The following is a 27,828-nucleotide window of genomic DNA, read 5'->3' as shown; positions in this document are numbered from 1 at the left end:
TTCATAATTTATAATGTGATGTTCTTTTATAAATTCTTTTGTACAATAATACACATAAAAATTTAATAAAATAACTTCAAGATCAAACTATGTTTTAGTATTCAAAGTTCCAAGAGTTAATGTATTATATTATACGTTTATTGGTTTTTTTTTACCTTATAAATGTTGTCCAACATATTACATTTTATTTATTTAAAATCAAAACATTGATGTCAAACATATAAAAGGCAATATAATTACAATATTTTGTAATTATTGTGATACGGTCGGATTTACTTTTTGTAATATCCAAATACGCGATTTTTGGTCAATAATGTTGTAATATGTAAATATTAAAACATAATTATTATAATATTATAGAGTAATACTACCAGTGTAGTTTTTACGCAAATAATCTCCACATTCGAGTACAAATAAATTCATAATAATATTGCATATAAAACACATATTATTTTATTCTTGTTTGTTGCTTCAATAGAAAAACAAACGAGAATAAAATGTTAATTCTTAAGAGACTTGAATTTTACAAAAACGATTCATATTGTTTCTGATGTAACAAATACACTGAGTGATAGTGTTTCGTTCACTGCGCATTAAATCTCCCATCAACTAAAATCAGTAAAATATTTTTGTAATACATTATACATGTGAGATTTAAATATCAACTTACAGCTTCCAATAGGGCACCCTTCCTTTCAACAACTTCAGTTCGTGGTGTCTTCATTGGTGGCATTTTTTTGACTGGTTTAGATTCTTTTTTGGAAGTGTTCTTACGCTTTTGACCACGTTCATTAGTGGTTTTCTCACATTTATCATTTATTTTAGAACATATATCAATTTTCACATCAGTATTATTGGTATTAACTACTTCACTGTCATGATCAATTAATAAAGTGGAATCTACTTCTTTGTTTTCAGTGACTAAAATAGAACTTTGTTTTTCTGTTGTTAAAGCTTCTATTATTTGAGTAGAACCTGGTTCTTCATTTTTCCCTGTTATTGAAGTAGAACCTGGTTCTTCATTTTTCTCTGCTATTAAAGCTTCTATTACTGATGTGGAACATGGTTTCTCATTTTGTTCTAATACATTTTTATTTTCTAATGACCCTGATGTTTTAACTATAGGCATTTCTTCAGGTGGTTCGTTGTCACTTTGATTATCACTAGATTGATCATATTCCTCTAATAGTTTTAAAGCAACTGGTTTATTGATCTCATCTAATTGTTCATCCTTAATGATACCTACATGGAAAAAAATAAAACAATATTTAACATATAATATATTACATGTTTTACACATTGATAGTGATAAATTGCTATGCAAATAAAATTAATGACTTACAATACTTTAATATAAAAACCAGGAAACTAATTATAAACAGATTTTAAATTTGATTGAAGAAAAAGTTTAAATATCATAATTTCATTTTTAAAACAATCCTATACATAATTTATTAATTGCATTTTAATATTGCTGTCAGTATCAATAATCAAAAACTTAGAAATATTTTTGGAATTATTATATCGCTATATTGTTCTATTTATAAATATATACATAAAAAAAAATATTTATAGTAATTTGTATAATTTCAAGATTAACCAAAAAAAAAACTTGATGTACTAAAAATGTTTGTCTTAAAACATAAATAAAATAATATTTTATATTACTTATTTATATTTATTTAATTTAATTACTTTTGTAGTGAATTAGGTCATTATTTTAGAATATTAATTAATCATCTTAAATAGTATTAATAAAGTTATAAGTCTATACTCTAATCAAGTTAAAAAAAAAAGTTGGCAGTGACCAATTTTTGTTTGGTTGACGTAAGGCAACATCCATTCGTCCTTTCCACTAAGTCAAACATTTATATGTCTGACCTAGTTTAATCATGCTCTATAGTCTAATCACACAAAATATTGATGCAAACTATGTTTCTTAACTTAAATAGAATGTAATCTTAGTTGTTTATGCAAGGTTTGTAAATATAAAATAAATTACCAACTATTCCAGCAAAGCGTTTTAAGTTTCCGTTCATTGGTTCTTCAACAGGTTCTGTAAATTCACCATTAAACTTAGGTCGTTTTCTATTATTAAACCGTTTATTTCCTAAACGCAAAACATACAATAATTATACAATCAGAAATAAACAATTTCATTACCTTATCATTATGGATAATTTATTACTTACCAGAATTGTTAGATTTATTATTTTTATTATTAAACCTATGGAAATCTTCATCTGCTATACGTTCCCCTCTTTTATTTTTTTCATCCTCTACGTCTGCTTTTGTTTGAATGGTTTCTTTAGTTGGCCATTTTCTGCAAATATTATATGTTACAAATATTGTAACATACTGTGTTCTAGTATAAACTATGATACTCACTTTTTTCTTTCCTCAATCCAATTTTTAACAGCATCCGAGTTATTACTATACAACACTTTTTTGTGCAGTCCTAATCGATGATGCATATTTTGATGTTCTCTAACAGCACTAGCATGCCCCACAAAGTCACAATCGCCTAATTCGCATGCCACTTGATTTTTATCTTTTTTAGGTACAAAATTTCCTTTACTCTGGTTATTGAAACTAGGAGGAGGTCCTAGTCTAGGGCGATAATTTTGATATTGCTGTCTAGGTTGAAATTGAAATCTATTACCATGCTGCGATTGTTGAAATCTTGGATTTTGTTTATTAAAAGGAAATCTTTGTTGTCCTGAAGGCCTAAATGAAGGCCTTTGGTTGAATTCATGTCTAGGTAAATTAAATGAAGACTGCTGTTGTGGATAACATTGATCTGTTGGTAAATTGTATGGTTGTTTCAACAATTCAGGATTCTGTACTTGAGGTTGATATGAATTATTTGATGTTGTGTTAATACCAGGACTTGGAGACTGGTATGAAGAGCCGACTGGTTGATTACAATTTAAATGTATAGGCTGAAATGGGGGTGGTGTAATTGAATGGTTAAAATTTTGGATTGGAGGAGGTTGGTTGTAGTTTTGAATTGGAGGACAATTATTATAATTTTGAATAGGAGGAGGTTGATTAAAATTTTGGATAGGAGGTATATATGTTGGTCCAGGTGTTCTAAATGGAGGTACTGATAGTTGGTTGAAACAAGGACCAGCAGACTGAGGTGGATGTTGAATTGGTAAGTGATTTTGGCCTGGATGTTGATATAGTGGTTTTGTTGTTTGATCAAAATTGGAATTAGCAGGTTGATAAAAAGGTGGAGGTAATGCAGTATTAGGAACTTGGTATGCAGGTATTGAACGGTCATGATGTTGTCGGGAAGGTTGATAAAAAGATCCTGGTGGTGTAAACTGTTGTGGAGGTGATTGAAATCTTGGACCAAACTGTTGCTGCTGAAAAGATCTAGGAGAGTGATATGACTGTGATTGTTGATTGGGTCCATTTGGTGAGTAAGTTGATTGACCATTTGGACGATACATAATGGAAGAATATAATTCAAAGATTTCTGAAATAAAATACAAATAAAATACTATTAATATTTAAATTTAATTAACATTAGTTACAACTACAATGGTAATATATTTTTTTGTAAACTATATTTTTCATACCATAAAAATGAAGATTTATATAGGTACATAAAACAAATTTTGAATGTTTAGTATAGATTAATATTATAATCAGATAATACTAATTTAAACTAATCACTCAATCTAAAAACTAAAAAACTAAAATATTTAAGCATAACTTATCTAAAAATCAATCCCAATAAAAATCAAAAGATAATCTCAAACTTAGTAAACTATAAATACCAGTTTGTATCACAATAGAACTCATAACAGACGACAAGTTTGATTGGTTACTAACAGGATACAAAATTGAAAATATGTAAATTTTATCGCCATACACTAGAAATTTATTCACTCATAATCATGTGAAAAAAATGCTTGTACCATATCATTAATGTAGTTTATGACCTAACTTTACAACCAATTTTGAAGAAATTATTTCTAGATATAAGGTTAACTTAACCTGGTTAAGAATACTACAATAATTTTGTAAACATAGCAATATCGAATATTTTTTAAAAGTATTTAAAACTTAAATTTATATTAATGTAATTTAAAGGAAAAATACCAGTAGCTTGACAATAAAATCACCGTGCAATGCATGTAGTTGTTTTTTAAATACACCGTTCCTTATTATTAATTTAGAAACGCGTATTAAATTTATCACTTGTGAATTTTTTTTATTTTTATATCAAACAGGAGAAAAAACCAACTTGGAATTTAAAATTGTGTATTTGTGACTGGCAATCGCTTTAACAATCGGTAGTCGGTACTCAGTCCTCAGTGGCTCAGTAGAAATCGTAGTTCGTAGTGTTGTTACTATTATTAGTATTATTTTTTAAATGTACAAAAGCATTGAAAACCTAAGCACGTGTTTACGAACCACAATCAGCAGACATTGTGTATTATCACTATTATCTATGTGACTATCGCGGTTTTTTTTATATATAAATATATATAAATTTTATTTGATCCGAGACATTATCTTAAAACGTGGTGGTTATCACATCAATTCCCAGTTCACCAACTTCGCGTGTCAAATAGGTGCATATACTTGCACGGTCACACTGATTCCGACCTCATAAACACAATCACAATAACAATATGATTATTAATTAGTATTGTTCTTATCATTATTAAACAACCAACTCACAAGTCTCAAGCTCACTACATAGCAAGTTGAGACTGTTGAGTGGCTCTCAACTTGCTTTGAAGCTTGATATCGTGTCCAGTCAGTGGTCCAGTGTTTACTGTTTACTTTTGTTTGTAGCCAACCATCAAATCGCTATGTATGAATCCAATAACTTTTTTCTAGATTCTTTTAAAACTTAAATCAGTTGTACATTAATTTCAATAAATATTTATAAATGCTTACTAAAATGAATAATTCGTCAGCATTAAACCTGATCGCCTTGCAGTGCATTTCATTTAATTGCTAATGGTTATTTAATCTACAAATTAGTAGTTGGTGCATTTTTGGTAAATAATTCATCACAATAAAAAAAACATTTTATATCCATTGTATACAACAATGTACAATTTGTATTATATTAACTGGTAATATGTATGCATAACTGTATAACTGTATATGTTTCAGTTGTAGTTTTTTTTATTCATATCTGCATAATCTAGTCGAAGTGGGTCGATATGGCTGTTCAACAGAAATATAGAAGAGAAGAAGTTAGTGAAGTTAGTTGTTGCCTAAAGTACATTATATTCAGCTTTAATGTGTTATTTTGGGTAAGATTAAAAAGAAACTTTTTTCTTAAAATCATGTTTCATTATTTTAATTTTACAATTTTAGATGTTTGGTTTATCTGTGATGGCAGTGGGTGTTTGGGCATGGACAGAAAAAAATGCATTTAATAATCTCAGTAAACTCACACATTTAGCACTAGATCCAGCTTTTGCATTAATTTTAATTGGTAAGTTATACATTTATCTCACAGGAATTCAGATTTCGTACAATATTTTGAATATTTTCAGGTGGAATTACTTTTATAATAGGTTTCACTGGTTGTATTGGAGCATTGCGTGAAAACACGTGTTTACTTGGAAGTGTAAGAATTTTAAATTATTGTATAGTAAATGGCTGCATATTTTGTTTTTATTTATTTACAATTTATAATAATAATATAAGTTTTATTTTATTTTAGTATGCAGTTCTCTTAGCTGTAATTTTGATACTTGAGTTAACTGCAGGAGTATTAACATTTGTTTTTAAAGATTCCGTAAGTTTACTTTTTACTTTTATAACAAATTAGTTTTATATAAATATTTAAACCTATTATAATAATAAATTAATAAAAAATAGATTAAATCGCAAGCCACTGAAGGACTTCAAACATTCATTGTTCATTACAGGGAAGACCCTGATCAGCAAAATCTTATCGATTGGATACAAGAAGACTGGGTATCTTATATTGTTTTATACGGTTATATTATCTATATGCAGGCATAGATATAGAAATTAAATAAGGGGAGGGTTACTATTTAAAAAAATTACTTCAAGCCCATAAAAGTATAGGCATTAAGTTTAAATTTTGAAATATTTTAAGTGGGTGCCTAAGGGAAGAGCTTCAGCCCCCATATCCCCCCCCACTTTGTATCTGTGTCTGTCTTTATTCATGATAAATTATAATTAAATAATATGTATTATTTTTTAAATTTTAGTTACAATGTTGTGGAATCAAAGGTCCAGAAGATTGGGATTTAAACAATTATTTTAACTGCTCTTCACAAAAAGTTGGTAGTCGAGAAGCATGTGGAGTACCTTTTTCTTGTTGCAAACGTAAACTAAATGTAAGCTATTATTTATGAGTATATCAATCTTAACTCTTATAGTCCATACACTTATTAAATTAATTCAAAAATTATTTGTAGGAAATAGTAGAAAACAAACAATGTGGATATGATGTGAGAAAAGAAGGATTTGTAAGTATAAATATTTTTATATTTTTGTACGGATCCAGGGGTTTTATGGTGGAGGGCTTTTATATTATGAATGCCACGTTATAGAATTAAAATAAAACTTTTAAACTACATTGTCACCTATTTATTTTACATTAAAATAAAACACTTTATTTAAATTACTGAATTTAAAATATTAGGTACTCATAAAAATATACAAATCCAAAATTATAAGTCAAAATCTAATTTTTTTTTTTGGTTTTTGAAAACCTGTCAATAACTTAAACTAATTTATCAAAATATTTATTAAAATATAAAGTATGCCCACCATTTTTGAAGATACTCGTCTAACGTATACTCTTACAAAGTTACAAATAAAAATAAAACTACTGGTAACTATGACAAGAATGATGATTCGTGTCATCATATTGTTAGTCAGCATGATTAGAAATTACCGACTTCTAGTTAGAATTATTTGCAATATGTTGTATATATTGTAAAATATTATGTACATAAAAACTCAATTACATAATTTTTTATTATTGTTTGAAGTAAATGTTATAATAATATATAATTCAATTTTTTGGAAATTTGAGGGGGGTTGTCACTCATAGTTCCCTCCTTGTATCCGTGCCTGACTAGATTAAGTTGAAACCCTGCTAATTAATATGAATCATACAATTAATATACTTAATACATTTCTAAAAAAACATATAATTTAGAACAGTGGCGCCGATCATCTTATTTATCTATTGCAGATATTGAGATTTTATAGATAGTAAACCAACCTTGGGCCACTGGGGCTAGGCTTTGGATCCAGAATTAGTACCTATAAAGATAAATAAATATGACATAGGAATAAGTATAACAATGAATAATTAGCCCCTAGTGGTCACTATTGATTGAAATTGGGAGAATTGCAGGGGGGTCTTTGGATAGGTAATTAATTAATAAGTATATTACCTAAGTAACTATGACTCCTTTTTTTATACATTATTATAATATTTTTTTAACACTGGCGGCACTGATCTAATATAATTAAATAAAAGCTTTTAATAACTATTAACATTTAACAACTCTTAATACTATCGTATTATGGCGATTATAGTATGCTGAAAAATGGACAAGCTTAAATTTACCAACGCAAACAGGTGAAAGAAATATCTATGAAAGAGGTTGCATGCGGGCTGCTGAGGAATGGGTTGAGGATAATTTTATTGGAGTTTTAACAACAGTTATGACTGTCACCATATTACAGGTATTAGGTATTTCTCACTAACTAGGCATGTACTCTGTTTTTGATATTTGGTGTATATTTATTATTTGCATGTTTAGTTTTGCATTTTTTTAGTAATTTGTATTATTTTTTTATTATTTTTTTTTTTTTACATTGCTTGTGTGTCATTGTATATAGACCGACGATGTCGGAAAACGAGTGGATCTCATCATTAATGAAAAAGGATGTTTGCAATCTGGAGAAGAATGGTTAGAAAGAAACATGCTTTTTATAGCTACTGTTTGTCTTATATCAGCATTTTGTAAGGTGAGTTAGATTAATTAAAATTGTTTTAGTATTAAAACAATATATCCTTTAAATAACATAACTGAAGATAAATTAGGTAAGACAATACTGTTCAATCACTTAAAATTAATATTTTATTTCCTTATTGAATATAAAATAATGTACATGGTACTTGTATTAAACATTCCTAACTCCTAAGGCACTTAAAATACCTGTATTACATTTATGACTCAGAGAATATACTAAATAATTTAGTGTTAGTCTACACCACTGTTAATAAAAATGTCACTTTAATACTTGTTTTTTTTAATTATAAATTAGTAAAAACATATTATAATTTTATGAAAATGAAGATAAGGATGTATAGTTTTACAGTTTATTTGAAAATGTAACAAAATAATAATTTCACCTATGACTAAAAATTAATTATATCATAAAAATTAATGGTTTTATAATATATTTTTTTTTTTAATTCAAACAAAACATTATAAAGTACTCTCACATTATGACATTCTAATAATATGATTTGTTTGTAATAATTGCATTCTTTAACTTGAGTTAAATTTAAATCACTGTGCAGTTAGTGAAAGTAATATCATTGTTTATAAAATAATAGACTATTCTATAATCAATGGTGATATACTCCATATAAATTTGTCTAGAATTTTGTTCATCAATTTTCTGATTATTGACAGTGGTGATGTAATCATTACATTTTTTATTATTCTCTAGTTTTAATTAAACATAAATTACTTCAAAATCTCTTGCCTCAAGCATGTATTCAGGATCAATTTTCAGGAGGGAGGGATTATTCTATTATTTTTTAAATGATAATAAATTATTAAATATAATAAATAACATATATGTTTGTCATTTTCTAAAATCTAAGATAACATGTAATGACTAGTGGGAAATTAGAAAATGTACAAATTCCCAAAATAAATTGTAGGTGTACAATACTGTACAAAAAGTTCATAGTTAGTTTTTGTTTCTACTTTAAAAATTTCAGGCTTGTTTTGACTTTCTTTTAAATTTATCAATTTTATTAGATATTTCACTAATTGTATAGTTATTTGCGCAAAAATTTGATTATAGTAATTTTGGTACAAAAATAATATAAATTTTCAAGTTTATGCATGTTTTTAGACAAAATGTTATTTAAATGTTTTGAATTTACTATAAGTTCAATGTATTGCACTCTCATTTTTAAATTAATTTTCATGTTAATGTTATTTTTTTTTAATTTCAGATTTTAGGCATATGCTTTGCTCAAAATCTACGTGCTGACATATTTGCACAAAAAGGCAAGTGGCACTAGATGGAATTCATCTTAAGACATGAACAAACAAGATTATAAATATATATACTTTTTAAGAGGTTTTTAACCGTGTCAATATTTTTTCATACCTAAAATAGTGATAAAAAAGATTGTAGTCCAACTCTTTAGTGTGAACCGCAAACTTCTATACTAATTAGAAGTCTGTGGTGTGAACATGCTTCCATGAATTTTTTATCTGATTTTTAGGTTCTTGATTAAGTTTGATTGACCATTTTCATAACAAATTATTATTAATACCTTATTTTACATCACACTCTCACACAAAACTAAATTAGATTATAGACACCTTTATTATTTAAAAAAAATACTAATTATTCATATATATATGAATATGTATTTTATCTTGAACTCTCTTGTAAAATACACATGTTAATGACCGTGATCAAATTACCTACAATGTAAACGCACAGCAATGATACTGAAATTTTTACAATTCGGTTTCTTTATCCCTATAAACATTTTTCTTGGTTATCTATCCTTCTAACTTTTTAACATTTTTAAAAATATATTTTGTAGTGACCCAAATTAACTACCCTTTTGTTATATCTGTATTATTTCTTTATTTACCAAACTTAGATCTCTTTTTTGGGGGGAATTTGTCATTGTAATACAATTTAATTTTTAATTTTGCTCAAAATATCTTAAAGTATTATTTTATAAAGGTATGTAAATTGTATTAGATTTGTGCCAAACAAATTGTAGTATTAATATGCAGTTTATTTTCAATGTATTTTTCTAAGTTAAGTTCCTACTAGTACTACTTACATAATCTAAAATTGAATGATGCTTAACTTCACAAGTATACTAATTAATAATTATTTAAACACATGTATTACTAACTCTACTAACAAATTTAATCTACATTCCATAATATAATAAATATACATTATTTTGTAAAAAAAAAATTAAAAAATATTATTACAATGAATAAATGATCTGTAGTTTTTTAATATTGTTTTACTTTCAGTTACATAAACTAAGCAATTATACATCCAACATACCATAATGGTATCGTGATTCTTTATCAATATTTATACTGTTGAAATTTAAAATCAACCCCACCAATTTTTATTTCAAAAGCTTAATCGATTTATTATTAAAAAAGATGATACAACAAATTAAGCTATTTGATTGTTACTAAATAAATTGAATGCATCTTATAATAAAACAACTTTATTATATTGTTCGTAAATAGTTATACACTTATACATGTAAGCAAATAACTTACTTAACAGTAATTGAATATTTTTAATTTTCATCAAATTAAAGGAAAACTACATGCATAGATTTAAATTTAGAAACTAGAATTATTAAATTAACATAAAATAAAGGTTACATAGCTGAGCTTATTCCAATATAGGTATTTTTTAATGTTTATGGGACTTTCAAGAGACAAATTCAAGGGCTTATAATGAATTAAATAATTCTGCACAATTTTCTTAGATGTTATTAAAATTATTTTTTCAAGTGGCAGCATATCTATAATTTACACATAATTGAAACTTGTATGTGTAAAAATATTTATATAAAATTGTTGAACTTGATAATATAAAAGAAATATGATGTATAATAAAAAACATATTCAAATAAAATAGATGATTTTAAATGGTACTATAGTTCTGTATATAATAAAAGGTAAAATATGGTGAAAAAATGTTTTTAATTATTAAAATCAAACAAGTATTGAATGTTTAAACCCAACATTTGAACAAATAAATACTAACTAAATTAACTTAAATTAACATATTTTTGCATTTAAGATATAATTTTTCAAAACCAATAAGTTTTTTAAAAATATAAACTGATATATAAAAACAAATTTTAAGAGAACACTATACTGTATCACTGAAATAAAAAAAAAATTACCATTTTATGAAAGTATTTAATTACTAACATTTAAATATTTAATAATTGAAGAACTAATAATTTTATCTGTAAGGCATACCTGCCACATATAATAATAAAATAAAATAATTGAAGACATTTACAATAAGATACGATATAAAATAAAAGTCCCTTTTTGAACATTTGTCATCCTTTTCCAAATGATAATAGTTAAATGCCATTTTTATTTTCAGGAGCATGCCATGTAAGTCTTTCTTCGTAGAACTTAATAACGATTTGTGGGCACATTAAATTGGCCTCTTTAGCTGCGATTAAATCAGCTTCTTCAATTCCTTTCCACTTTAGTAAAAACATCAACTGGCCACTAGAATCAGTAGCACCAATAATTTTTTCTGCTACTTTTTCAGGTGGAGCGGCAGGATCAGTAATATCGTTTTCTTTTTCCTCTGACAGACTGGTATCTCCATCATCAATCTTTTCAATATCATTTTCTTCGGTTTCATCAGACTTGTCTGATTTGTCAGATTTATCTGACTTATCAGCTTTATCAGCAGCCTTCTTTTTTGGTAAAGGAGAAGACTTTCTACGTTCTTTAGAAGGACCAGCATCTGACGATGCACAACTCGTAACTGTTGAATTAGATAGTGTGCGTTTACGACCACGCTCAGGTTGATCCTTTTTTTTTTTATCCTTATTATCTTTTTGTTTTAATTTTTCTTCAAAATCCTTAATCAACTCCTCACAATCCAGATTCTCTTCAGGTTCCCAAGTATTATCTGAATCATTGTAACCATTCCACTTGAGAAAGTATTCAACCTTGCCATTTCTTGTACGCTTGTCTAAAATCCTTTCTACAGAATATTCCTCTTCTTGTTCTTCGGCATCGGAACTAGAATCTACGCGTTTTTCATTTTCTTTTCTGAAATAAAAATAAAAATATATTAACATGTTGATAACAATACATCAAAACAGATTTATCATTTATTTTAAATATGTTTGCTGCACATGACCAACATGTGAGTTTAATTTTTTAAAACGCATAACTTCTAGGCATAATTCCATACAAGTGTTGAAATTATACATAAAATATTCTTATTTTAAAACATTAAGAACAGTTAAAAAAAAAACAATTTAATTACACATGGAAAAATATAAACCACAGCAAACATTGTTAAATCAATTAAAATAATGTTTTTTTTTTTTTTTAAAGTGCTCATAATATTTTAAATCATGAATATTATTATATGATACAATTTATACTAAGGATGAAATAATGTGCTTTTGATTATTGATTACACCATTTTTGTTACCAATGCTTAATATATAAGTATCAAAAAAAAAAAAAAAAAAATTAAAATCATAAATTTGTATATAATAAAATAAATACCTTATCTAATTATAGTAAGAATAAGTTTTTCAAATGAACAGGAATTCGATAATTTCCATTCTACAAAATTATTATAATGTTAAGTAGTGTATAAAAAGAAGGCAGAACCACCATACTACTAATGGGGAAACATGAAAACTAATATGCGCGTAAATGCGTAATAGGTGTACATCTATTAAAAACCAACAAAGAATGCATTCCGACTAGCTGCAACACTTGCAACTCGCTGTTTAGAAAACAACCAAGTCACAACAATTTTGGAAAAAAAAATTAATTTTTATTATTGCTTGATAGTTAAATATAATCAAAATCGACCGGTGTACCAATTGGTCTATCCTGCAAGTTGACACCAACGAAAAAAAGCGTAAGTAAAATAAATCCGAAAACCATTGTGAGCGGGCGGCAACGAATACAATGGACGCGCGTAAACAGGTTGGCGTCGGTAATGTGTATGTATTGCATATTCTGCTTAAGACATCACAGACAAGAGTAAGACAAAACACCCAACACCGTCGAGCGCCTCTCGATCGAAACATTGCTCATCCATCATTCGTCAAATACCATGGTTTAAGTGACTTAATATTTTTATTTATACGTTTTGTAATAATCACAATAAAATTGAACGATGGCGGCATCGCCAAAATTACCTATGGTGTATGGAATACGTAAAATATATAATAATATAATAATTTGTATAATAATTTTATTTCGCGCAAGAGTCACAAATCTCGGTCACGCACCGTTGATGTAGGAAAACGTGTGCAAACAATGAAAACGGCGGGTAAAATTTGTTGAGATATTGGAGGCCGGTGCATGCATGTGTATAATAATATATTAGTTGTTACTCACCTCGGATTCATATCGAAGACTTGTGAATGAAATCACCAGAAATCAACGTACGGCGTCAAGATAATTCGACCAAATGGTGGGAACAAAAAAAAAGTGAAAACCGTGGACTAACCACTGGAATGATTACTATGGCGGCAATGCGGTATTTTAACAGTCACCTAAGACTAACAGCGAACGCGAACCATCGAACAACAGACGACTGAGAACTACAGCGACTAAACAACGACGTTGAATGGACGAGAATAAGTAACGTTGACGATAGTGGTGGTAGGTACTAACAACAACTGTTGCCAAAAAGGGAAAAAAGTGGTATGCATGCCAACGACCACTGGCTAGACTGTCTAACACTAACATGTATATGCATAACAGTCGTATTTCGTTTTCGTGCACTGTGGAAACTACCTATCATTGACGCATAAATACAGGCATACAACATAATGTATAATAAGCTAAACCTTCAAATATCCTAGGTATGATGTTACTAATAACTCAAGGGCGTATTTAGGGGGTCGATATGGGTATTAGAACACCCTCATCTGCTGTATTTTGTTTTATTTGACCAAACTCCAAGCTTGTTCATGAAGTGCAAGAAATAACCATTCATAATTTTAGTTCTATTATTTTTCCTACAATTCACAGCAGGCTATTGGTCATATTGGCAACGGTCCTTGTCACTACATCTAAGAATGAACCCTCTTTTTCAAATCTCTGTAGACTTAAAAGTTATTTAAGAAATACCGTTGGAGAAAACAGGCTGAATGGCTTAGAATTAATGAATAGGTATCCATAGAGATATTATTTACAGCAGAGGTTATTGATGAACTTGCTCTCCAATGCCGTCGCTTATAATTTAAATAAGTATTCATTATAATATGTGTCATTATATTTATTCTGTTCAATCTATTCAATTTCATGTTTTTTTTAATACTATAGGTTGTAGTTGTTGGTTTAGTATTATAGTGTACTATTTTTTTTTATGTGATAAAAGTTATTATTTTAGTTATAGTATAAATGTTTTATACAATTTGTAGATCTTACACATACTGTCTTAATATAATCAATTTTCATTAATGTAATAATTTATATCAATACATGGTATTTGTTAATGTAATACACTAATACGGTGGGTGTGGGAGCAAAGCCCCTCGTCTACCATAAGTCTATTAAATTTTAAAACACCCCCGTAAAATAAATCCTGAATATGCCACTGATTAATGTAGTAATGTATCTGAGAAAAACTGCGAATTATTTAAAACCATGTAGTGGTGCTATTGGTTATAAATACTTGTAATAGTATTATTATAATTTATAATATAACCATATTTAATACTAGGTATAACAAAGGTACACGTATTGAAATTGTGTACATTAATTATTTATTTTTATTTAAAATTTCAACTACATTAAATCAATGAAATAATATGTTTATTGCGAGTCACACTGAAAGCGTTCTCGAGCACAAACACGCGGACCATATGTTTGATTCAATGATACCACTATCGTATTAAATAATTAACAGTTCTTTTTGAAAGTAGAAAAAATATTAAAAACCAGGAGATAAATGAAATTTTAAATGTTGAAACGTCAATATTTTCAGAAAAATGAACTCTACAAAAAGGCTATCTTCAATTTTTTTTTAAATAGTTAATAAAAAAATATATTTTTTAACTTTTTTACCAAACCATTAAATAAAATCATGAAATATTTGTAGTTCTTGTCCCTGTGAATCTTATTAACAAATCAAAATTATGATATCTCCCTTATTTCAAGTAATATCGCTTTGAGCAAATCCTCACGGGACATTCTGTATATTATATAAATAATATAGTATTGATAAAAATAATGAAGAAATATGTATAATAAGTATAATAGTATCACAGAACATAGTATAATAGTAAATACTATTGATGTAAATAGTAAAAATAAAATATGTATACTAATATTACTAATTAATGTAAATATGAATGTATGATATTAATCATAATCTGGTAGTGGCTGGTACCTTGAATATAATCACTCTCGATTTGGATAATCTCTAACTACTTTTTTTACTTTTTCCATAGCCTTGTTATTTTTATTTCTTGGGATATTTAGATTCTCTACTTCTACTATACCTACTTTGACTTATTTTAATTTAATTTATTATGTTCTGTTGATGTTAGACATCAAATCATTTATACATTTATGGATTAAAGGATGTTGAATGTTGATCAGAAAATAAATGAGCAAATTCATTGTTAAATCCTTCACATATATTATGTTGTTTTAGCATATACATACCGTCAAGGTAATACATTTAATATTTACTTACATTAATTAGTACACATATTTTATTTGTACTACTTACATATTTGTGTTTTATACATTATATTATAATTGCTATTATATTTTACCGGTGATATTTTGTCGGTAATTCGTCGTGATAACACGCATGCATTAATATTATTTTATTGATATATATATATATATATGTATTTTAAGTTTTTATCTAAAAGTCGTATATTCTTGAAAACATTACAATTCAATCAAGGACAGTCTTAAAAAAACAGTATTGTAATTATTTATAAGATTCACTACTTGGATTATAATAATAAAAAAACAATAATTTCTCTAGGCATTATATGCAGGGTTTAAGTGTGTTAAACAAATTTTTTAAATATGTGTTTAATGACCGTCACACTATCGCTAAACGAACATCAGTACGCGATTGTTGCCTTTTAGATAACATGCCGTGACCTCCCAACACACTGACATCGTCGAAAGCAAATAGTAAACATAACGTATTTAAATTAAAATCAACAACATTATACAGGTAGATCGCCTAATTAACAATGCAACAAATAAACAAATAATTCTATAATAAACTCTTCAGATTCAAGATTTACACCCAAATATGATAACACATATAATAATTAGGATGTCTGTTATACCTTAGACACAAACATTCAATAAAAGAAACCATTTAGATTCATCCAAACCAAATTTTCCTGGACCTACTTTAAATATAAAAAATAATAAAAATTTATAACGGCTAATCACTACGAAGTGCTTGTACAAACCGAACCTGTTAACCCGACTATTGCAGTTTCTAACTCGAAAGCATCTTACACTCCAGAAACACCTAATATCAGTAATATCGTCAGTCAAATTAAACCACCATCACCGATTTTTCAGCAGGTCCGATTCAAGGGGTAGACGACATAAGCCTACGCCTAGATCAGTATTTTTCATAGTATTTATACATGTAAGGGGCGGCCAAACTCAAACTTGCCTAAAAGTGTTTAAACACTTGAGCTGAGTCTAGATTTTTGTAAATGGCGTAATTGAATTTTCGAAAACGTGTGAAGCCATAATTGAGCTTATTGGGGTTGACAGTTTGTATTGTAAATCCATCTCAGATCGTTTAAAAATACAAACAGCCAATTCTGAATCATACAAATCTATGATATATTAATTAAAAAAACACGACGCCCATTATCATTCATACGTCATACCTATACCAACCAAAAGAGAATAACCCTATTCGAGTCGTCATCTGTAATAAACCTATACAGAATTAATTAAATCAGCGCCGCTAATGTAAAAAGATAACATCATATTATAATTGTTTAGACTGTTTTTAGTATTTACTCTGCATAAAAGCCAATCATTTTTGTTTCACATTTTTACCAACTATTGACTGTTCTACATCTGCAACTATATGTCTATTATAATACAATATACAAAAATTACTAACAAATTATTCAAGTAAAATTTGCTTGGAATTTGGGTACTGGTTTGTTATAGCCCCACCACGGCGAGTGAAAACTTTAGAGCCCCCTCCATTCAACAATAAATAGATACATTGATACTTATCATTAACCGATATATTAGTCATAGTTCTACAATTTTTTCTGACAGCTGGAAAGTTTATGCTAATTTGATACAACCTAGATTTCAACATAATCAAGACAATCAAGTTAACTATAGGTTTAATTTCGTGGACCCTAATTCAGGAGTCCACACACAAAATGTCGAAAGATGTAGCCAAATGGGGCAACAAAAAACGTAGATGTACTGACAGAAAATTTTAGCCTCTTACATGATGGAATTTATGTGACAATCAAAACTAAACAATAGTGATCTTTGGACACCATCTTTTAAAAGATATAGCAGAATTTTAGGAATCACAGAAACCATAATTTTTAACATTATAAACATTTGTATACATTTTTAATTTACCATTGTTTTAAAAGTATTATTATTCCATTTTTTAATTTTAATTTTTTTATACTATATCAATATAATATTATCTATCATTGAATGATTAGATTAATATTAATAAATAAACTCATTATTTCATATATATACGATGTATTAATTGTTATATGGATGGCGGAGCTATAAAGTTTACACTCGCTGTGGCGGGACTAGAACAAACCAGTACCGGAATTTGTTAAGTTTATTTGGATCAACTTAAACTTTTTTTTTTGTGGCCGAATATAATGTTATTATTATTAGTGTATAATAAACTCAATAAAAATAAATATATTTTGTCATGCTTTCTCTGTCCAGCAAAAAGACACGCCAAGGCCGAATAAAATTCGGCCAGTTTTGTGCATTACCGTACATCACCCAGCCATTACCAAAGTTGGGATTTTATAGCACTTAAAATTACATAAATATGCTCTATAATATTACCTTATATATCGCTAAATATGCGCTAAAAGTATGCAACAAAATATGCAAAAAAATTAATAACGTTTTAATCACTTACAAATTATTCATATCAATAATTTAGTCACTCTGATTAGAATCCTGAAGGGCTGTAAATAAAAAAAGACGAATGTGGACTGTATAAAATAAATTGAATATACAACTCATTTAACACTCATTCATTGATAATCGGCGATTAATAATTGCAGTAAGTAGTAATCGACAAAAAACCCGACAAAATCAGCAGAAAAAAAGATTTGAACCAAATACCTAATACGAAATTATCGTAATAATTCGATTGACAAAAAATTTAAAAACACGTTTACTAAAATATAATTTCATAAAATACCACTGATTTTGATTCAATAACATGTAAAATTGCAAAAAAGTTTCAAAAAGTCCAAAAAAAGCACTAAAAACTAAAAATCAGAAAATATGCAAAAAAAGCAAAACAAAATTTTTAGCTTACTCTGCTATTTTTTTAAGCATCTCATAAGAAATATGCAAATGCTATAAAATCCCAACCCCAGCCATAACATTCCCATCGATATCGGGCCATCGGCGACTGTAATCGGGCGGCGTCTGTCAGAATCGGCCGAAACCCTTGGGGTGTGGTACTACTCTTGAGTTATTGTGAAATTGTTTACATTGCACAATATTTGAGTTACCCATCTGTAACAGTATAGCCACCCTACAAAAATTTGAAACTAGTTGCACTTATCAAGTTATAACAATTCACTTGGAGAGAATAGCCGCGAGTAGTATGAGAAAAATCCCTAGTAAAATGATAATTTACGAAACCAATATTATTAAAATATTAACTAGTTGATTCTGCACAGTGTTGTCCAGAATTAATTAAATGCCTGTGAATTTACCCTATTTTAAATTCTGTTAAATGTGAATTACACATATTTTAACACAGAAATAAATTTGGGTAATTTTGAGTTTTAACCAAATATAGGTTAAAAATTATATACAATTATCATAACTATTTTATTTTATGTAACCAATAGCAACTCTGAGCAACCCTATACGAACAAAAACTCGTGTGTGTGTTACCAGTACGCGCGCGGGAAGTTAAACTTCTTTTGAACGGTACTCACTGAGTGAGTGAAAAAGAAAGTAAGGCATGGATAGAATGGGGTAATGAGGATAATAAAGAAAGAAAAGAAATTATAATACGTAATATTATTATTATTATTATGTGATATTATGTATATGACGTACTGATACGCTTCGCACCGCCGCCCCGACGACCGTATGAAATTATCTCGGACGATCATTCCGTTTTTATCTAAATATTTATCTCATTAATATTATTGTTGAGTATTCTTTGTTTAATAACCCAACCAAAAATACTGTCGCTTAATGACACAACCCATGTTTACAAAATACAGCTACGACAATCCGCGGCTGTGCACAACGACATGTCCGTGTTTGCGTTCGTACGGCCGCCCGTTCGCTTTTTTTTTCCTCACTACCCTGCGTAAAGAAGGTTAATTTCAAAAAATATTCATTTTTCGTGATCCTTAAAAATACTTCTATTGAGACGATTGAGTCGTTAAATGTCAAATGAATCACTTAAAATATAACATTTATAGTTTATAAATTAGGCTTCGAGGTCCACATTTTCGGATACAAGATCACCGATGTACCAAATTGCAAAATGAGTTCCAAGTATAATTATAGTTTTATTTTAGCAGAACAATGCATGTATTTATCATTATTCATTACCATTGATTTTAAATGATTGTAAATTTGTATATAATTGTATTTATAATCAATGATTGTACTTCCTAAAATAGTAGAATCCAGAAATTTTTATTTTTAATAATCAAACTCATCCTGCTATATGTTTTTACCTATAAATTAAAAAATGTATTACCCACCAGCTTCAATATAAATATAAAGTAATTAAAACTAAAACTATTATGATATTTAAATACCTAAATAGTAATTTACTATATATTCTCATATTTTAAAAATCCTATTTAATTCTGTTTTTGACATTTTAACGGGCATCCATTTATCTAATTATAAATGACTTGGCAATACAGCGAATTGTGTACTAATATATATGTAGTATAACTATTACATAAATTCAGTACCAACTCGAAAAATAGCTGAAATAAAAAACTAAAGCTCATAATAGATATCAAATAGTTTTATAAAATTAAATATGATGTATCACATTATAGCATTAACCGTCATCTATTTACGATAAACGCAAAAGCCAATCGTCACTGACATTAATTGTCAACAACGATTGACGATTCTAAAATTTTAATGAGCAAAGTGAGAAACAATATTCTTGGTTCAGTGTAATCAGAGTTATAGCGTTCCCGCGTTGTTGGTGGTATACTGTGGCATTATGTACAGCCTGTACAGAGGTAATTCTGAAGCTCGTTTAAAAGAGTGTGGATAATAGGAATATTTATAAATGATGTATAAAGTACAATGAAGACATGACCGTAGTTATAGGCAATACCATAATATAAGCAATTAATTAAAAAAGAAGTACAACGCTTATAATTAACTGTAGTTTGTAAGGTATCTATACATTATATGCATTATTTGGGCTATGGAATAGGTTTTGTTGGTTTTGAATGTCGAAACTTCACATCTACAATGAGGTGTGTTGCAGTCATTACAGAAACAATATAAACATATTCATACGTAAAAAAGTAACATTTTTTTTCTCTTTTATGACCCACGGTCACTAGTTGACAGGTTTTTGAAAATAAAACTAATTTTGAGCCTTTTTAGAGTGTATGGTGTTTGGAAACTTCTACAAATAGGGGTGTTCCCATAAAGTATACTACATATACACCATATACTCTCAAGATTTTTTTTCATTATTATGGGTATACTGCGTATACCCATAGTAATACATGCGTATTTGATGATATAGTATACTCTCAAAAAAATTAATGGGAACACCATTGATAACATAATATATATGACCCACCAACAACGTTTGTCCACATGTGCGTCACGTGGTCACCACTTGCGTTATGGCTGTTTTCAGTATCCCTTGTTGAGCGACGATAACATCCACACTTACATAGATTTGATTAGCGTGAAGGACGTGCAGGATAAATTGCTCTCATGTACGAAAAATGTAAAGATGATTGCTAGAACTCCGAAAAACACGATTTCAGTATCCTGCATAAAAACCATCATATTCGTTTAAAAAAACCGCAGGACAAAAATCACGCCGGTGCAAAGGACCTTATTGGTGGAGCTAGTACCGCATCTTACGTTTCGCATCAAAACCATCTGTTAATTGCAATATAAAATATTATCATCAAGCTAGGTATGTTGAGTACGAGTAAAATGATGAATGAGAGTGACCATCTTTTTTTTCCACCCCGCTTTATACGAATATAACGATAGCAATTTTGGAGTTGTATGGAATGATCCTAGAATACCGCATGGTATACAGGACCCAAGTGCACCCCAAACAATTTTTTGTTTATTGCGAAATAAATAATAATCACTAGATTTTAGTATTTAGACTTCTAGTCTTACATTAATTATTATTATTTGATGTTGTTATTATCTACTTTCCAGTGTCATCTGCTAATAATAATACAGTACTACAACAGTAGGTTGAACTTATTTTCGCAAAAGCAAATCGTAAATATTCATCATATTATTTTATAAGAAAATAAATGTTTGCCTATTAAAAAAAAAAAAAAAATGGAGACTATAAAATATAAATACTATGAATCTATTTACTATAATTTTTAACTGTAGTAAGAAAAACTTATGAAAAACCTTGTATTAATTATCAAGATATTTATTCAAATAAAAGATATAGGTAACTAGGTATTTATTTAAATTATTGTCGATAAACAAATTTCTCTGTATCTAAACGCTTAAAAATTTAATGGAAGATTCCTCATAAGTTTTATGCGCATTTAATTGTATATGAATTCGAATTTTAAATATTGACTAAGTTCAATTATATTTTTGTAGAGAGTTGAAACTTTTATGAATATTATTATTTATTTTATTAGCTGCATGTTCCTGTGTACTTAATTGCGTGTAAAAATGTATCAGTGTTCAATATAGTTGCCTATAATGCTAAACATTTAGTGTAAGGCGAATGTATAAACAATAATTCTAGACGAAATGAGGCTCCCATACAGAGATTAGTTGTATTTTGCTGTAGTACAAATTGCATCTATATTCGAAACATATATATATATATATATATTAATTTAAATACTAATTTATGATAATAATTATTAATAATCGTTTTTTTCATCTGTGTTACCAAGGTAGCCTACAAACCAACAAGACTAATTATGTTTATATTTATTTCAATAGGTACATAAAAACTATGCTTTTGAGGATCGCAATGGGCTATTGAAGAATAACAATGGCTATAAACGTTTTCCGGACAACGCGAACCATTTTGCAAACAAACCGTGAAAATCGGTCAACAGTTCCTGAGTCTATGTTAATCTAGGACGGATCGTGGATAAACCAACATCCATTTTTATATATGTAAGATATACACAATGACAATTTTTATTTAAAATATGCAGATTACCTATAGTACAGTACTAAGTAGAATTAAGTTCAAATGGCACATATAGTACATACATGCAAACTATAATACCCCCCAAAATTTAAAACTCAAATTCCATCTATGGATTGAACTAATTTTCGCAAAAACAAATCGTGCATAATACGCATCATATTATTTCGTAAGAAAATAAATTTTTGCCTATTATAAAAAAAAAAATGGAGACTATAAAGTATATGAATCTATTTACGATAATTTTTAACTATGTTAAGAAAAACTTATGAGAAACCTTATTGTACTGTAAGATATTATACACAATGGCAATTTTCAAAATATGCAGATTAATTTAAAGCTATTGCCTATATTTAAACCATGAACCTATTCACATTGTTTTACAATAAGGTTTAAGGTTTTACAATATTAACTCAAAAGTTAATAACAATATATTAATATAATATATAATATGAATATATGATATAAATAAATACTATTATAATAATTAATAATTAAGTATCAATAATATAATAAATGCAATGTTTTCGGCAAAAATTAAATTAAAATAAATTACTTCGACAGGAATATAAAAAAAAACACACCATGAAATAATATTATATATTTCATTAATATAATAGGTTGACTGTTCAGGTATCTCCGTTCAGAATAGTTTTTCGTATACGGAACGATATAATAAATCATTGAATTCAAAAATACGATACCCGTTATAGTGACCCTTGTACTACGACACCTATACTGTATAGTGTACAGTAGAGATACCTTGCACTGTATAGACCACCTTCCTTATCACCGCGATTTCGTCGGTGATGGACTTACCAGTCTTTTGCTCCGGCGCGATTTTCGTCTTGCGTTTACTTAACAGCTTTAAACGAATATGGCGGTTTTTATGCTGGACACTGAGATCGTGTTTTTCGGACGTTCTGGCATTCATCTTTGAATTTTTCGTACGTGAAAGCAGTTTATCCTGCAACTCCTACGCGTTCATCAACTCCATGTAAGTTTGGACGTTATCGTCGCTCCACCTGCAAGGATACTTGATACAGCCATAACACTACGAGTGGTTGCCGCGAGACGCAGATGTGGACACGCGTTGTCGGTGGGTCCTGCTGGCCCGCAACTTGGACTAGGTGGACGGTCGTGGAGCGTACGACTTGTTGTAGGTTGGCATCTAGGACTTGAGCATCGTCTCCGACACGTCAGCCCGAATGACACAACCATGGCCGCTGTCGAGCTTGGTCACGCACCGCTTTACCTTTCTGGTCACGATAGCCTTAGCCACCGCGGAATAAGCCAAACAAACTTTTTTTGAACTATTATTAGCGTACTGTATTCATTTCGTATTATTCACTATTGACAAAATGCATTGAATTTGAATTATTCTTCATTTAAAATACGGAACATAAATAATAATTGTTCCTATGATGACTACATTATTATGTATTTTAGTATTTATCTTCTTTATTATGACCATTCATTGCAGTATTATAAATATTATAATTTGTTTTATAATTTTATATTTATGTTATGTTAAAAACATATTTACATAATAATATAATATCCCAAGAATACTGCTTAGTTAGTTCATTAGTTGGTTTGCTTTTATGTAAATAATATCATTGGTTTCATCATCATCGAGTTTATCAAGAACAAAAGATTAAAAAAAAAAAAAAATTGTAAAAATAAAACATTATGATTAGTTACCTACATAAGTTGTAAGTACCTACATTGTTTTATAATATTTAGATATTCCAGACTTTTAATACATTTCTTTAAGACAGATTAAATTCGCATAAAATTAAGTTAGTTTTAATAACATTTAACAATAATTGTATAAATATATATATATATAAATTTAAGTTATAATTTTTAAATACTTCACACTAAGATTTAAAAAATCAATGAAATTTCCGATTTTTTTGCAATAATTTTAAGTTATTTTGTAGAGAAATGTTTTGATAGTTTTTAAATGATTTAAATCCTAATTCTATACTTTTTGTTTTTTTTTTACATTTTAAATCTCTTAAAATGTTTATTTTTATTTATGTATAGGTAATAGGTTAGATTTCCACTGATAACCTATAACCGAAGTTAATATACGCGAATACGTCACTTGATTGTTTTTTATTGATTATTCGAATTATGTTTGATTTTAATAGAAAGTCATAATATTGATATATGAATTTATGTTTAGCAGTATAGAATATAGATAATTTACAAAAATGGTTAGATGAATTCATCTTCATACTATACTGTCTAAACCTATAATCAAATACTATAATTATTCAATTTCACACCAATCTGAAAAATATAAATATAATCATAAAAATAGTCCCACAAAAATCAACGATTTTGTTTAGAATTTTTATTATATACTTATTAGTTACTTATACTATTAATAATTATACTGATTTCAATTAAATTTTTTTTGTCGAAAATAAAATTACTTAATTTATCGAAAATTATCCTACAATTTAAAATTCTAATAAAATTAAATAATTTTCATTCCCAATATTATATTATATTATTTTTAGCGTGTCTACAATTATTTTGATATTTACTAGTAGTATTTATAAACTATATACGCGGATGCAATAGAAAAACCAGTTTTGACAAATTGTGCGGTACTGCCGTTATTATACACGGGATCGGGATGGTTATGAATACAATAATAATATAAGTATCGAAAACTGTTTAGTGGCGCAGAATAAAATAATATTATCGAACATACGAACTAAGATTATGGTGAACGTGAATTGGTCATAAGTACTCACAACTCACAGTATTGTGGGTAAAATGGTAGTGTGTGGAGTTACAGGTTTTTCTCATTTTATATCAATAGCGCTCCCGTCATCGATCGACGATCAGTGATCAAGCCAGCAAATAGCGCTAGTTCTACAATAATAGATGAAACTCAAAAGTTGGAAGTCTAGAACTAGCTAACTACGGCATTGTTTTCATGTGGTTGACTGGCAGATAATATTACTGTGAAACCCTCTCGTTTCTCCACTGGTGTACATGATTTTAGCGAAATGTTATCTGTCCTCTTGTCCAGTACTCTATATTATCCTAGTTTGTGGTCAAACATTAACATTTTTACCAAAATACAAAGTTTCTTACTTCAAATAATACAGCTTACTGAAGGATTTTACCGTAAAAATCCTGTTGTAAAAATAATAGTGCTTTACATACCTAATAACAGTAATAACTAATAAGTTATAACCTGTGCGCTTTTAACAAAATATAACTTTTCGGCTTTCTGCTTTATTCAATTTATGACATTTTTAATTTGAACAGCTAGACATTACAATTTAATAGAGGATTTTTCATAAATTATTTTTATTGGAATTTAAAAAATAAAGTAACTGAAAGTCACATACATTTTTTATGTACATTTAAAGTTATGACACTAACGATTTAATATAATTCAAAAGATACAAAGAATTAATACTTTTTGTCATTACACTATAACATCAAAATATTTTAAACTAATTAGAAGCTATTTATACATTATAAACCGTTTTACAGTAGGTACATGTTATGGAACTAAAAGTTAACACTTTGACTAGCAGTAATTGCATGTATGTTTCTCCGACATAAAGACATTCTATTTTCGATGTCATTCTCAAGAGTTATAAATTATTTATTTATTTATTATATAGTATATAGAGCAGATCAATATACAGTAGACCTACTTTTCCAATTTTAAAAAATGTATTATGCACTGTGTAGTGTGTATAATAGGTACGCTTACAATGCTTACATATTCATGAAAATTTTGTTTAAATCCAAAAAAATATAAAACATTTGGCACTCTCGATAATCAGTGGTCTTATTATATTTAATTTTAATTTTTAAATTATGAAGTTTTTATACGATAAGTATATAAAACTCAATAAAAGTCTTACGCCTTGTATGTTATATAGTAACCTGAATGAGCTGAATATTTACAAGTCGATAACGAACTTCAAATAAAACAACATTCAATATTCATAGTACATCAAATATTGAAATATAGCAATTCAAACATTTCTAACAGAATATTTCTCGTTATTAAAAATACTAATATTACTAATTTTAAATTTAAACACCTAAATTTAATGTACAACATAGTTTACACACTACACAGGTACAAATATAGATATTAATATTATATTATACGAATAGGTATAAATTAGGTTTTCTTATTGTGCATTGTGCAAATACAGTTGATACTAAAATATGTCGAAAAGTACAAACTATATTGTCTATATTTGTTCTAAATGTTTGTTTTTATACCATTAATTTTAGTATGCATGCATAAACCTTATCATTAATCAAACTGTACCAATAGTATATAATATATATAATTGAATAGATACTAAAACTGCTATTTAGTTTAGGTGTGTCGGTCATTTTTTTGTAAGAGCATGTATTGTGATTAGAATTTCTAACGCATAAAATCTTATACTATTATATACATAAATGGGAACAAAATAATATGAATTTTTTTTTTATAATTATGAAATTAAATAACAATTATTATTCATTGTATTTAATGAATAGATTTTAATAAATACGCGATATCAGCGATTCTAACGTACTTGGTTTAAATAAAATATATTTTATTTATTGTATTAAGGGGCCGTAACACCAACATTTATTTACTCTGTGACCTCTTTCTCTGTCTATCTCCTACATAATAATTATAGGAACAAAGATATTCCGTGTTTCCACTATTACGAGTTACGAGTGTTACGGCTCTTTGGTTCAGTTTTGGATAAAGGTCACCTATTATATATTTTATAAAGGAGAATATTTCCTGTGCATTGACCGGATAGATTTTTAATATTTACAATTTTGAATAAATTATTAATGGTTAAAAACAATCGAAATTATTTTAAATTAAAACATTCTTATATTTATAAAAAATGTAAATATTAAAAATGTACTGGGTCAATGTAAAGGAAGTTTAAGTCTTAAACCGTGAGCCGAACATCGAACATATTGATAACTTATGTAGTTTATTTTAAAATCTGTGTAGTTTACACTATTAACAGTTTATCAGTCTTGTTTTGTCATTTCTGAATTTCTGATTCCTCATTCATTTTTTCGTCGACTGCCGTGCTGTTTGGACCACGTAATTACTGAATTACGTGAGTATTTATTCAAATAAAATAAATAATTATTAATAAGAAACAATTGTAG

The 27,828-nt window shown here is 28.0% G+C and overlaps 3 protein-coding genes across 7 annotated transcripts; 1 reads left to right on the top strand and 2 right to left on the bottom strand.

The window, feature by feature from the left end:
* Nucleotides 1-115: 115 nt before the first annotated feature.
* Nucleotides 116-4,444, bottom strand: LOC113560960 (putative uncharacterized protein DDB_G0274405). 2 transcript variants are annotated; one of them, XM_026967102.1, is made up of 6 exons: nt 4,114-4,444; nt 2,389-3,484; nt 2,193-2,323; nt 2,003-2,110; nt 671-1,242; nt 116-609 (listed from the first exon to the last, which is right to left on the bottom strand). In XM_026967102.1, the coding sequence occupies exons 2-6, from the start codon at nt 3,456-3,458 to the stop codon at nt 508-510; spliced, it is 1,983 nt and encodes a 660-aa protein (XP_026822903.1). In that variant the 5' UTR covers nt 3,459-3,484; nt 4,114-4,444; the 3' UTR covers nt 116-507. The 2 variants fall into 2 exon arrangements, with proteins under 2 accessions (XP_026822903.1, XP_026822904.1); XM_026967103.1 differs by having other exon boundaries at nt 4,259-4,444.
* Nucleotides 4,445-4,690: 246 nt separating this feature from the next.
* Nucleotides 4,691-10,166, top strand: LOC113550716 (tetraspanin-5). 4 transcript variants are annotated; one of them, XM_026952733.1, is made up of 11 exons: nt 4,691-4,834; nt 5,143-5,285; nt 5,350-5,470; nt 5,532-5,605; nt 5,702-5,776; nt 5,860-5,958; nt 6,219-6,347; nt 6,429-6,479; nt 7,564-7,713; nt 7,870-7,998; nt 9,227-10,166. In XM_026952733.1, the coding sequence occupies exons 2-11, from the start codon at nt 5,193-5,195 to the stop codon at nt 9,293-9,295; spliced, it is 990 nt and encodes a 329-aa protein (XP_026808534.1). In that variant the 5' UTR covers nt 4,691-4,834; nt 5,143-5,192; the 3' UTR covers nt 9,296-10,166. The 4 variants fall into 4 exon arrangements, with proteins under 4 accessions (XP_026808534.1, XP_026808533.1, XP_026808535.1 ...); XM_026952732.1 differs by having other exon boundaries at nt 4,691-5,024; nt 9,227-10,165; XM_026952734.1 differs by lacking the exon at nt 7,870-7,998 and having other exon boundaries at nt 4,691-5,024; nt 9,227-10,165.
* A 791-nt stretch (nt 10,167-10,957) lies between these two features.
* On the bottom strand, nt 10,958-13,637 carry LOC113550717 (chromobox protein homolog 1-like). The gene is made up of 2 exons (XM_026952737.1): nt 13,398-13,637; nt 10,958-12,080 (listed from the first exon to the last, which is right to left on the bottom strand). The coding sequence occupies exons 1-2, from the start codon at nt 13,406-13,408 to the stop codon at nt 11,372-11,374; spliced, it is 720 nt and encodes a 239-aa protein (XP_026808538.1). The 5' UTR covers nt 13,409-13,637; the 3' UTR covers nt 10,958-11,371.
* Nucleotides 13,638-27,828: the final 14,191 nt, after the last annotated feature.

The sequence above is a fragment of the Rhopalosiphum maidis genome, chromosome 1 (assembly GCF_003676215.2).
Source record: "Rhopalosiphum maidis isolate BTI-1 chromosome 1, ASM367621v3, whole genome shotgun sequence".
Taxonomy (NCBI): Eukaryota; Metazoa; Arthropoda; class Insecta; order Hemiptera; family Aphididae; genus Rhopalosiphum; species Rhopalosiphum maidis.
The sequence above is the reverse complement of the archived record's forward strand: the minus strand, read 5'-3'. Positions and strand labels throughout refer to the sequence as shown.

What these genes read in the sequence shown, in the direction of transcription:
- LOC113560960 (XM_026967102.1), bottom strand. Translation starts at nt 3,458, where the DNA reads ATGTATCGTCCAAATGGTCAATCAACTTACTCACCAAATGGACCCAAT. An exon ending in TGGATTGAGGAAAGAAAAAA is followed by an intron (nt 2,324 to 2,388) that starts GTGAGTATCATA and finishes TAATATTTGCAG; the next exon opens with AAAATGGCCAACTAAAGAAA. An exon ending in AGGGTGCCCTATTGGAAGCT is followed by an intron (nt 610 to 670) that starts GTAAGTTGATAT and finishes TACTGATTTTAG; the next exon opens with TTGATGGGAGATTTAATGCG.
- LOC113550716 (XM_026952733.1), top strand. Translation starts at nt 5,193, where the DNA reads ATGGCTGTTCAACAGAAATATAGAAGAGAAGAAGTTAGTGAAGTTAGT. An exon ending in ATTGGATACAAGAAGACTGG is followed by an intron (nt 5,959 to 6,218) that starts GTATCTTATATT and finishes TTTAAATTTTAG; the next exon opens with TTACAATGTTGTGGAATCAA. An exon ending in ATGTGAGAAAAGAAGGATTT is followed by an intron (nt 6,480 to 7,563) that starts GTAAGTATAAAT and finishes TGGCGATTATAG; the next exon opens with TATGCTGAAAAATGGACAAG.